The 13,071-nt window shown below is 41.9% G+C and overlaps 1 protein-coding gene across 1 annotated transcript; it reads right to left on the reverse strand.

Annotated features, from left to right (window-relative positions):
• Positions 1–2,729: 2,729 nt before the first annotated feature.
• On the reverse strand, positions 2,730–3,326 carry LOC311065408 (calcineurin B homologous protein 1-like; the record flags this gene model as incomplete). The annotated part of the gene is made up of 1 exon (XM_084085734.1): positions 2,730–3,326. The coding sequence occupies one exon, from the start codon at positions 3,324–3,326 to the stop codon at positions 2,730–2,732; it is 597 nt and encodes a 198-aa protein (XP_083941860.1).
• Between the last annotated feature and the right edge of the window lie 9,745 nt (positions 3,327–13,071).

Below are 13,071 nucleotides of genomic sequence, written 5' to 3' on the forward strand. Positions count from 1 at the left end.
ACACACACACACGCAAACACACACACACACACACACACACACACACACACACACACACACACACACACACACACACACACACACACACACACACACACACACACACACACACACACACACACACACACACACACACACACACACACACACCTTGCATTTGTTATTATATGGGGTATTTTACTATTTTTACTGCTATACATTATTTCTGGAGAAAAAACAGGCCAACTGGGTGCTCAAAGGAGTTAAAAATATACTGAAGGTGCTTCAAGGATCAGCGGCTATGCAAGCCTAAAAGAAGTGGAAATCCGAGCACTCAAAAAATGTGAAGGGAAGGAAGTAAAACCTAAGTTTAGTCTATAAAAATGCCAAAATGTTTCGACCAGTTATGGTCATCAGGGCGAGAACTAGACTAACAAACATACAAACCCATTAAATAGTGTCTGTTAACGTGAAGTCTCAAGTGAACAGGAAATTGGTTACACACTGATTATAATCGCGTAGGAACAAGAGCATAATACAAGGCAGTCAATTGACACATGGAGATGCACGTGAGTGCATGAGCAGTATTATCAGGAGAAAAATAACTGGAACTCGAAACATGTTGCCATTATAGAATAAACTTTGTTTTAACTTTAAATCCTCTCCTCCACATTTTTTGAGTGCTCAGATTTCCTCTTTTTTTATACATTATTTCGATAGTGAGTTTATTGTTATTTTGATCGCTGCAATGGCAAGGAATTGAAACCCAATAATTTCACTGTCTTGACAGGTTATAAACAAGATAATACGGCGTGGCTTCCCTGTGCAATCTGTATAGTAACCGTTGGTGTACAGTAACAAAGTACATTTGCTTAAGTACATATTTCTATCTATATACTTAAGAGATATTTTATCGTTATGGCTGTGAGCTTGTAGATCTGCTATTTTCACTATTATTGATATTGTTAGAAAATCTCATATTTCTGGAAAATGTCCACATTTCAATTCATTGATATTAAAAAGCAATTACTCCGGTACTTTAACTCTACTACAAATCTGACTGAACTTTCACTTGAAGTTGAGTGATATTTGACCAGGAGTATCTATACTTTGACTCAAGTACTGGGGTTGGGTACTTTTTCCACCACTGACGGTAGCTGTGGATTTGCAAGTTAATAATAATATGGATTTGCAACTTGACCTGGAACTGTGTCATTTTTAGATTTGAGCTAAAAAGCATTATTTTACACTTTGGGCTATTAAAAATCGTGAAAATGTGTGCAAATCTTATATATATATATATATATATATATATATATATATATATATATATATATATATATATATATATATATAAAGCGAACATTTTTTACTCAAATCGTTGCTTCTGGAACAAAATATTTTGATGGGGGTCCGCGGCCAAATACATATAACTTTGGGACACCTCGACACATTACCGGGAATACAACCTGGGACCCTCTGCTTCTCAGGTGGGCTTTCTACCCATTCAGCTATGCCTCCCCCCTCATATGTCCAAAACTGCTACTTTTCATGATTCAAATTCAAAAATAGCAGATCTGCAAGCTAAAACACACCTCTTCGCAGCGTGTCGAGCTTGCAGAGCTGCTGTTTTTGATGCATTTGTGTGACAAATAGGGCATTAATGTAAGGAAAAAACATAAAACGTTAAAATATGGGGATAAGAGGTTTCTGCCCGGCAGCAACAATATGATTTATCTATGATGTATCTATGATATACTGTATGACTCCATAGTGGCCATGGCTCTTCTAGCCTCTATTAATTATTACAAAAAAATTTTAGGCATTTCCTTGGCCTGCTGGCAGCGTGTTAGGCAGACAGACAACCAGACACACAGACCAGGCAAAAACATAATGGTCCCCTTCCTACGGCTAGGTGGAGATATGATAATTTGCTTAATAAATATGTTCAATTTCTGGGAGAATGGCACAAACAAGACTAGGTCTAATAACGTCTATGACGTACCTACTATCTACCATATTTGGGCAAGGTTTCAGCCCGATTTGACCGCCATTCACTTTCTTATAGACGGCCTGGCATTGAAAGAGTGAAAGTTAAATATAAGTATATTAAGTATATACAACATATTTAAATAAAAAAACACACCCTGTGTGAAGTGAGTGGTGCCTTGCTTATCTTGGCTAACATGTTCAATCAGCCAAGCTAACATGTCCAATGTTAGTTTGGCTGATGGCACTGATGTCACTTTGAAACATGTAAACAATGTTTCAAAGTGACACACCTATTTATAGGCCTCTATTTCGTCATGCGTCTCGCTAGCCAATCAAAGCACACCCTTTCAACATATTGTCACGTGTCACGTGATGCTTGACCAATGTTAGCTTGGTGGACACACGGACATACAGACATACATACGGACACACAGACAAAGCCACGTATAGGAGTGGTTGCCTTCGGCACCACTCAAATATACTGGGATTTAACGCCTAGAAAGAATATGCATAACAGACACACACACACACACACACACACACACTGATATGCATTAGGCCACAGACCCCTGTTTTTGTACACTCTGAGTTATAAATCCATAAGGGTCCATTTGGTCTAATAAATGCTTGATCAAGAGAACATTCTGTATTGTAGGTCAGGCCATGGCAGCTGGCCGCATTATTGAGTGTTGAAGCAGGGTTGGGTCTTGTTAACATTTGGTGTGGAAAAGCACCATTCATCCAGAGTGGACAATGCTTCAGTGCAGGAACCGGATGCTCATTTTCTGCTCAACGTCCAAGTCCTCCAACAACTTGACGAAATCATCAAAGGAAATTGAATTGTCACCGTTCCAGTCAGCCTCCTGGATGGTTCGGTCGGCGATGCTGCCGAGCTGTTCGTCCGAAATGTTTGCACCGACCATCATACGCAAGACCTGTAAGAGCTCGTCGCGAGAGATCTTGCCATCTCTGTCCAGGTCGTACAGGCGGAAGGAGAAGAGTAACTTGTTTGTCCTGCTGTTGATAGGCTTGCTGCTGCCGGCAGCAGGGTCGTTGCTCCTCTCGTTGTTGTCTTCCATCGGCCTGAAGTGAGCCAGGGTTCGCGTGAATCCCCTGAAGTTCACCTGGTCCTCCCCCTCAGCAAAGAAGGCATTGATTATTCGGTCCCCCAGGGGGTTGATGGCCAACTCCGGGATGCTTTGGAAATCTTCTTGACTGAGGGTTCCATTTTGACCTTTATCCAGGGTGGTGAAGCGACTGTACAGGCGATTGATCTGACTGTGAGAAAAACCTGTCTCCTTCTTGATTTCTTCAATTTCCTCTTCTCTGAGTAACGTAGACGCCTGAGAACCCATGGTGAAAGACTACATATAAATCCTAAAAACCTGACGAGTGGAACTGTCTGTCGCAATCAAGCAATAAAAAAGAAATCCCTCCTCTAAGGCACGCACCGAAAATATTACATCCCAAAGAAAATCAGCTATTTTCAGTGCACGACGACAGTGCAGGTATAAATCAAGGCTAAAAGCTGTCTGAGCTAAAAGCTACTACCTTTTGTTTGATATGTTTCTCAGCATACAGATAGGTGATCATTAGCTGCTGCTTTGCCTCGCTGGAAATGAATCCAACCGGATGTTTTGTGTTCCGTTCGTTTAAATAACCTAAGCGGCTGTGTTGTGTTGTCTAGATACTGCTAGCTAGTATCTTCCTAGGTTGGTCATGATGTCATCAATATGACATCAATCTTGCCCAAATATGGAGTTGGGGACATACTCTCTGATGTACTCTGACAACGGGTACAGTGGGTATTACATAACCAGCTGCATGCATTCCCAACTTAGATCGTTCTCGACCTGCATTATAGAGCAGGCTGGTGCCGGTCTAGTATATTATTATTATCTAATGTAAGAAACATCTGTGTGCGTGCATGTGAACGTGTCCCCCACATATCTTGGAAGCTGTCCGACCGATTTACCTCAAACTCAGCATGTGTATCACAGAGGACCCAAGGGAGGGATGTGTCGAGTGAGAAGTCGGCCCGATTGGCGGTTGTCCCAAAAACGACACGCGGCAATGGATCTCCATATATGGACATCACTGACGAATGCATAAAATGTCTGTCCGACCGATGTCCGTAGTGACGTCATAATGATGACATTAGTGATCTCCATATATGGGTATAAAAGGGACAGAGATGCAACGGGTATAACCGGAGGGGAGTGTGTTCCTCCCAACAGGCATCGGCATATATACTGTAGTGTTTCAGAAAGTATAAAACAGTGGTTCTCAAAGTGGGTTCTGGCGGTTGAGAGGGTTCCAGGGGGTCCCCAACAAAAATGTTTAATATAGGTATTACATTTTTTATAGGCTATTTTCAGAGATCTTTTATTTTTTTACATTTTAACACAAATCTTGTTGTAAGCTTGCAGAGCGGCTATTTAAACTAGATTTGACAAAGAATTTAAAAAAATGCTTAAGTGGTTAATCGATTTGTTGATGTATAAAAACAAATGCATATAAAACCCCCTGATTATTCAATTAAACAAAAAAAAGTAATCGATAGATTCATCGCTAAGAAAATAATCAATATTTGCTGCCCTAATGTGTACAATGTTAGCTTGCAGAAGAGTTCCATGCACAACACATTACAGTGTGAGGTACAGGCAGCCACCGTGCAGTCTGGTATGGCTGCAACCACATGTACAATGGGCTTGAGTCACTATAGGATTGACTGCTTGGTGAACTCACCGCCCTGCCCGGACCAATGTTATGACAGCAGGAGCAAGTTTAGGAGCAACAGTCCCGTTCCCACCCGTCTCTTCCCTTCCCAGAGTGCACTGCTGCTGCCCTTTCCCTGCCTGCCAGCCTGTCGATGAATTCTGGATCAAACAGGATTGTTGAGGCCAACGGAGTCAAAGACGCTTTGTATTTAGTTTTCAAAGCGGAGTATTTCGTTTTCAAAGCGGAGTCAAAGACGTTTTGTATTTAGTTTTCAAAGCGGAGTCAAAGACGCTTTGTATTTAGTTTTCAAAGCAGAGTCAAAGACGCTTTGTATTTAGTTTTCAAAGTTTTCACATGGACCCCAAAATGTGTATACTATTTGGCCACTAGCCTTCATGTGAAAAATATTCTGTGCCATACAAGATTTGTGTTCCAAGTTTGGTTTCAAAAATATACATTTGGTGATGTCATGATGATTTGATCTATTCCACGTTGCCCCATCGCCTTTCTCCTGTGTGTGTCCAGCCAATATGGGAACCCATCGTCAAATAAAAAGGAAAAACAGCGCCCCCAACATTTTTCACTTTTGCATTTGATTCTGGGGGGAGTGATTAAATAGCCCGACGCTGACTGGAAACCGGCGTTTTGGTCTGCCCTCAGCCCTCCACTTCCGGTGCTGCGCCTATGTTTTCATTGCCACCAACAATATTTCTCCACGGAACACTAAAACCATTTCTCCCAAAGAACATGGATCGTTTTGGTTGTAAGCCCACTTGTTTCTATGATGAAAGAACAAGTTGAAATGTTACTAACTTTCCGTGGTTTTGTCGGCCCCGAGGACGCTATTGTTAAATGAGTTTGGGTTTGTTTTCAGTGGGAAGCGAGCGCACAGATGTAAATCCCGCCCACAACATTTGATTGGGTAAAGCGCCGCCTGTTTCCTGATCTGAAGCCACGCCCACTTGTAGGCCAACGCTCACACGTTCTGGGCTCCCGACAGATTCAGTAGCGCAGCTCTGAATCTGTTCTTGAGAGATTAGTGTCCAGCTTGTCGGTGTTTGTACAGGAAAGACAAACTCTTTCCTGTCCCTGTGACCTCTTTCCTGTCGAGTGCTGCTGAACCTGTGTGTTGCCTGTCCAAACGTCCCGGAACGTTAAGTCTTTCATTTATGAGAGTTGGCAGGTGTTGCCAGGAGATAGGAGCAGGGGGAAATATTGATTCAGTTTCCCGACACGCAGGCCAGCAGCACATGTTGTATGTCAGCGTGCGCAGAGAAAGAGTAAGGGGAAGAATAAGGGGAAGGGGAGGTGAACACTGAACAGATGTGTACCAGCACAGTTCACTGGAGCATAAGATCACAGCTCAGGAGCTATTTCTCCGGGGCTACAGGCAGGGCCGTGTTAATGTCAAAATGCGCCCTAGGCAACGGACAGTTTTCGGGCCCCCCCCCCCCCCCCAGCGCATGTGCGCGACCCATGCGCCCGCGCGAAGCAAAATTTTGCGGTTATTTCGCGGATTGTGGCCGTTTTTGGGCGTTTCTTTGTTACTTTATTTCGGTTTTAGGGTTAGGGTTAGGGTTAGGTTAGGCTTATGTTATTTAATAAAATAAAAAATAAAAAGAAACTTTAGAAAAAATTAAAAATGTTTCCCCCCCCCCCCCCCCCGACAAGACATAGGCATGTGCCTACATTGCCTGTGCATAAACACGGCCCTGGCTACAGGTCCAAACTCCAAGCCAGAGCCATTGCATGATGCAACCTCGCCGCATCCAACCTCATCGCACCCGACCTCACTGCATTCAACCTCCCTGCATCCAACCTCAATGTCTGCATGCAACCTCACTGTATTCAAGCTCATCGTACCTGACCTCACTACATTCAACCTCACCGCATTCAAGCTCACTGCATGCAACCTCACTGCATCCAACCTCGCTGTATGCAACCTCACTGCATCCAGGCTCACTGCATCCAAACACTGCATCCAACCTCGCTGTATTGCAACCTCACTGTATACAAACTCACTGTATGCAGCCTCACTGCATCCAAACTCACTGTATGCAACCTCACTGCATCCAACCTCACTGTATGCAACCTCGCTGTATGCAACCTCACCGCATCCAAATTCGCTGTATGCAACCTCACTGCATCCAACCTCGCTATATGCAGCCTCACTGCATCAAAAATCCCTGTATGCAACCTCACTGCATCCAGCCTCGCTGTATGCAACCTCACTGCATCCAACCTCATTCATGTCTGCCATACCACCAGTTTCTCATGGAGTTTTGTTCACGGTGTCTCTTAAAATTTTGTCTTTTACTCTTCATGACCCCATTCTGACTCCAGGCGTATGAGGCGTATACTGCCTTCTGTCTAAGACGTCTCTCAAAAGGTTTTGTGAAAGTTGTGCCACCACAAACCCGTTTTGGTTGTTTTTTATGTGTTATTTTGACAAACTGCCAACTTGTGAGACAAATATGGGCTGCTAAGATGTCAATGTTGAAACTTAGAACAACAACTTGACTAAGTCTCGAAGGCTGATGGTCGATGTTTTTTTGCATCTGAGATTTGTGTGTGTGTTTGCCCTCAGGTTTTAATGAAAAGTAATTCATAACTATGACTTTCGATTCTTTTAGCAAAAGTTCCGCTTCACCAAAATGTAAGTTGGCACAGCAGCAAAGTGAACGTGTGCTTGTGTATCGATTCAACATTGCAGGCAAACTCTGAAGTCAGGAAGGCCATTGGGATGAATCACTCAATTGCTCAGCAAGCATTGATTACCATAGTAGGTAATTAGCTAGTGAATATAACATCACTGCTAATCCTGGGATGTTGTCAGGTGTTCAAAGAAGAAAATACTTTGGCTGTCCCCAGTGGGTATGTAAATGCTCAGGCCATGCCATCAAGAGATAAGCTAAAGTGGACCAAATCAATCCCGGCAGTGTGTTAATTACTTTTTCTTACATGTCGCAGCACAATTCAAGAGTAAGTGGATTTTTTTTATTTATTATTGATTTGGTGCGTAGGGAAGATTTTAATTTGGCCAAACCTCTTCGGCAGCACAGGCAGTTCCGATGTGAGGAAATCCAATTATCTGTGTTTCCTTGAAAACCAACTAAAGCCACTGGAGAAGTGATATAGAGATGAGTGCTACCAAATAATCCATAGGCCTTTTCAAATGGCTCAGGAATCGAGCTGTAGGATCAAGGTCACTTTGACGGACACGAGAATGCACTTGCGTGCCATTGGCACTTCAGCGTTGATAGGTGTGTGTGTGTGTGTGTGTGTGTGTGTGTGTGCGTGCGTGCGTGCGTGCGTGCGTGCGTGCGTGCGTGTGTGTGTGTGTGCGCGCGTGCGCAATAATTCAACAAATCCATCCCGGCTCTACTATTGCAACAGTATCCTCAATAAAGTATCCTCAATAAACTTTAATATGCGCAGAACTCAGCTGCCCGCCTGCTCACCAGTAACCGTTCCAGAGACCATATTTCACCAGTCCTCCACGACCATCACTGGCTCCCGGTCAAACAAAGAATACACTTCAAAATACTACTCACCACCTACAAGGCACTGAACAATCTGGCTCCCCCCTACTTCTTCGACCTCCTCAAACATTATGTCCCCTCCCGCTCCCTCGGGTCTGGTGATGCCAACCTCCTTGAGGTCCCCAGGACCAAGTACCGTACCTGGGGCGATATAGAGCTTTTGCTTTTGCTGCCCCAACCCTGTGGAATGCCCTCCCCAATACTCTCAGAGAAGCCCCCTCCCTCCAAACCTTCAAAACTGCTCCCAAAACCCACGTCTTCAATATGGCTTTCCCCAGCTAACTCCACACCCCCCTTATCTCATCATTCCGCTTTTTGTCTCCGCCAGGCCGAAAGGCATGGCGAGAGAGTATGTTTTAACCCCTGTCCGTCCGTCCGTCCGTCCGTGTGTCCGTCCGTCTTTCCGTGTGTCATTCTGTCATTTTGTGGACAGCTAATCTCTGGCACCGTTGGCTTGATCGCAGCGAAACTGCACACACACTCCCTGGATGCCAAAGCCGAACCGAATTTTTCACATGGGCCTTTTATAGCGCCACCAGGAGGCCGATTTGTGCAAAACACATTTTTGACCAGTACTCCTACAGATTTTGTCCAAAAATCCCCCAAATCGGTACACATTATCTCTATAGTCATTAAAAGAAACGGCTTATTTCAGATTTTTCATATTCCATCCTGATTGGCAAAAATTGTCTTTCAAAGTTTGCAGGAGTACTCCGTTTCGAACAAAATGCCTCAAATCATGAACACAGCATGCACTTTTCGTGAAATTTTGCACACACATTCCCATTAGGCTGAGGAAGAAATGCCATTTGAAAATGTTCAAATCAACCTCATGGTGGCGCTGTAACAGGACCGTAACAGGATTTGTGTTTTTACCTATAACTGCACCGATCAGTGTAAAACTTTGTATACACATTCTCTAGAGGCCAAGGAAAAACCTTTGCCCTGCATTTTTCACATTTGCCTTTTATAGCGCCACCAGGAGGCGGACTTATGTAAAACACATTTTTTGATATTAAGCCTTCATATTTCATCCAAATTTCCCACAAATCGGTACACATGATCACATGACTATGTGATCACGACGGATCTGTTTGATTTTTCATATTCCACCCTGATTAGCTAACATTGACATGTAATGTTTGCAGGAGTGGCCCGTTTTGAACAAAATGCCGCAAATCATGAACGCAGCGTCCGATTGCGGTAAAACTTTGAACGCACATTCACACTATGTTGAGGAACAAATGCCACCCTTTTAACATTGGCCTGTTATAGCACCACCAGCAGGTCAAATTTAGCAAAAAACATTTTTAGAACAAACGCCTCAAATCATGAATGCAGTGTCCGATTGCCATGCACAGCCTAGGAATAAATGGCACCCTTTTCACATTGGCCTATTATAGCGCCACCAGGAGGCCATAATAACCTACCTGACCTGGCGGAGACTTGTGCTCCGAGGAGCACTTTTTCTAGTTTTAATTGATTTTATTCCTTAGTCTTAGCCTTTTCTTGTGTTTTTCCCCCTTATAAAGGTGTTTTTCATTTGTTGTTTTCTCCTCCCCCCCATGTAAAGTGTCTTTGGGTACTTAGAAAAGCACTATATAAATTTGAGATATGTTATTATTAAAGGCGCAAACAGAGACTGGAAACATATGAAGGATGCCCCAATGTTGTGCACTAAGAAATGTGTTCTTTATTGTAAGCAAAAAGAAGATAAACATACAAAGGTCAAAATAACCCAAACAAAAGATGGAAACCCAGTAGGCCAACCACACAATGGGCCGTGTGAACCCAATCTAAAACAAAACAAAACTCCCAAACTGGACTAAAATAACAAAACTCAAGATACAACTATGCTGAGGGAAATACAATGGTGAAAAAAAGAGAAAAACTGTGCTGTAGCCTGTAAACCAGTCTCTGCCTCTTCTTAATAATAATTAGACCTACTGTATTTGATCAGACAGACAGACAGACAGACAGACAGACAGACAGACAGACAGACAGACTCAGACTCATCTCGGAGCGAAAACAAACAAAAAATCCCCACACCCACACCTGGCGGACATAAAAACGAATAAATGATGTGCTACAACATAACTAAAGGAATGTAGGTCCTTCTGGGACCTGGACCCTTATTCCTCATTTATATTAATGATCTTGCTGCTGTGCTGTGCTCTACTTTACTTACAATTCGTTTTGCTAAATGATAGCAATTTTGTCCTACAAAATATTTTGATTCACAAATCATCTTTATATTATACTTTAGTATTTATAAAAAATACTAATAACATTTTATTGTATGAATAAAACATGTTGTGGAATTCAGTTGATGGGAATGACATGATCCAAGTTTCATCCTTTACATTTTGTGATGGAAATCTGCCCTGGAAAGATAGATGTAAATAGCTCTATATTCTGATAGCAATCATCATGTTTTGTACATAATGGTATATATATATATATATTTTCCCCTCTGTATTCTTATGTTGATTTTTGAACTGTTTGGTTGCTACTATATATGTCCATGAAATTAATTCAAGGACCCCAATGGAAACAAGCCCGCAAGGACTTTTTTGGCCGGACCTTTTAGACAAAAGCATTATAAATGTAACTGTGTTGTTTTACATTCTTTTGCCTAATAAAAATTTCAATCAATCAATCATCACTATAGAGTGTTATAGAGTAACAGGGGTCTCCCACGGTCTCTCTTTAGAAAAGAGAAAATACATGGTCAGGATACCAACTTTATCCAATCAGGAGAGAGAACTCATACAGGATAGGATACACAAGTGAAACTGGAAGTGATGACGCAATGAAATGAGCAGAGAAAATCTGAACTGGTACACTATAAAAATGAAGCAGATAATTGGGTACTCTCTCCTACTAGTCTGAAATTGCCAACCCACCTGAAAATGTATTTGCTATTCATTAAAGATCTGGAGAGACGGGGAGACTCCTGTTACTGACAACATTGCTGAAGCGACCCATACATTGTATTGTCGATGCGGCAATGGACATTTAAAGGCAGGCTTACAACTACATACTTACGCCTAGTAACCTCATTCATACTTTAAAATGTTCATCTTACTGTGGACATGTTTGCCTGAAAAGGAATCTTTGAAATGTTGCATAGTTCTAGAATTGTACTCCTTTAAAAGTTCAGAGATTTAGAATGGAGGCGGATGAAAGGTTTTGGGACCTTAAAAAACACTTTCACCTAGAAACTCCATTCACAGTTCAAAAATTCCACCTTACTGTGGACATGCATGCTTGAGAATCTTTAAAAAAAAAATCATTTGTAGTTATGGAGATATTTAACTTTAAGCGCCCCATGTATTGTCGATACGGCAATGGACATTTAAAGGCAGGCTTACAACTACATACTTACGCCTAGTAACATCATTCATACTTTAAAATGTTCATCTTACTGTGGACATGTTTGCCTGAAAAGGAATCTTTGAAATGTTGCATAGTTTTAGAATTGTACTCCTTTAAAAGTTCAGAGATGTATAATGGAGGCGGATGGAAGGTTTTGGGACCTCAAAAAAACACTTTCACCTAGAAACTCCATTCACAGTACAAAAATTCCCCCTTACCGTGGACATGCATCCTTGAGATGTTTTACTTTGAAATGATTCGTAGTTTTTGAAATATGTAACTTTAATCGCCCAATACATTGTCAATGGCAATGGATATTTAAAGGGAAAAGGGTACAAACTTTACCAGGCTAAGTTAACAGAACAAGTCAGAACCTCTGTGGTGCAATGGTTTAGATACAGGACTTGCAACCAGAAGGTTACTGGTTCAAATCCAACCAGGACAGGTTTCCAACCAATACCCGACTTGTGCACCTTTATCTGATCCTTCACTGAAGAGCGTGTGTTACACACTTCATGAAGACAACTTCTTTCCAGGTTCCAAACGGTATTTATTACACTCTGTAGATAGCAACCAAAAGACAGTCTTGGATTACAATGTGGTTCAGCTGTTGTGATCCTCACTGTCTTAGCAGCATGTATGCTATATCTGAGCTTACTTCCCTGCTAAACAAGGACAATATCCACAAATACCTTACTTAATAATGTAAGCCAATGACATAATGCACAATAAATGACTTATGGATACAGCAAACCAATATTAAATGAATTGTAAATACACAAAAGAACATGGAATGTAACTGAATTGTAAATATCCAACCTCAACTGTGCAGCCCAAACTATTGCCTATGGTCAGGTCACTATCACCATAAACCCACACACAGTATGCTAGTGGCTCAACAGGCCTACACTAGCTAAACATGCTAGTTGGAGTTAGCTGCCTTATCTCCTAACTCTTCAAATGCATAGAACAAGCATAAACATGGCACCACACTTTATAATCAACTTAATGCAAATGTATATGTCACTTGTTCACTTCTCCCACCTGTAGATAGCAACCAAAAGACAGTCTTGGATTACAATGTGGTTCAGCTGTTGTGATCCTCACTGTCTTAGCAGCATGTATGCTATATCTGAGCTTACTTCCCTGCTAAACAAGGAAATAACGTCAGGTAGGAACTCATATGACCAATCCACTACTGCCATCTAGTGGCGAAAATGAATATCACCCTTCAGCTACCTACTGTGAAAACATATGCTTAACAGGTGAGTTTATTAACACAAGTGCATGGAAATAATGGTGGGGGACCACACTAATATTCCAAGAACTCTGAAAATACTCTAAGCCCCTAAAACATCCAGGGTGCCACACCCTCCCCCACTCAAGAAAAGAAAAAAAAAACATGTTGTTACATTTTTTTTTTTTAACTCCATCAACCATATTTCTTTTACTACCAGTG

Source organism: Gymnoscopelus microlampas (genome assembly GCF_963454915.1).
Source record: "Gymnoscopelus microlampas genome assembly, chromosome: 18".
Taxonomy (NCBI): Eukaryota; Metazoa; Chordata; class Actinopteri; order Myctophiformes; family Myctophidae; genus Gymnoscopelus; species Gymnoscopelus microlampas.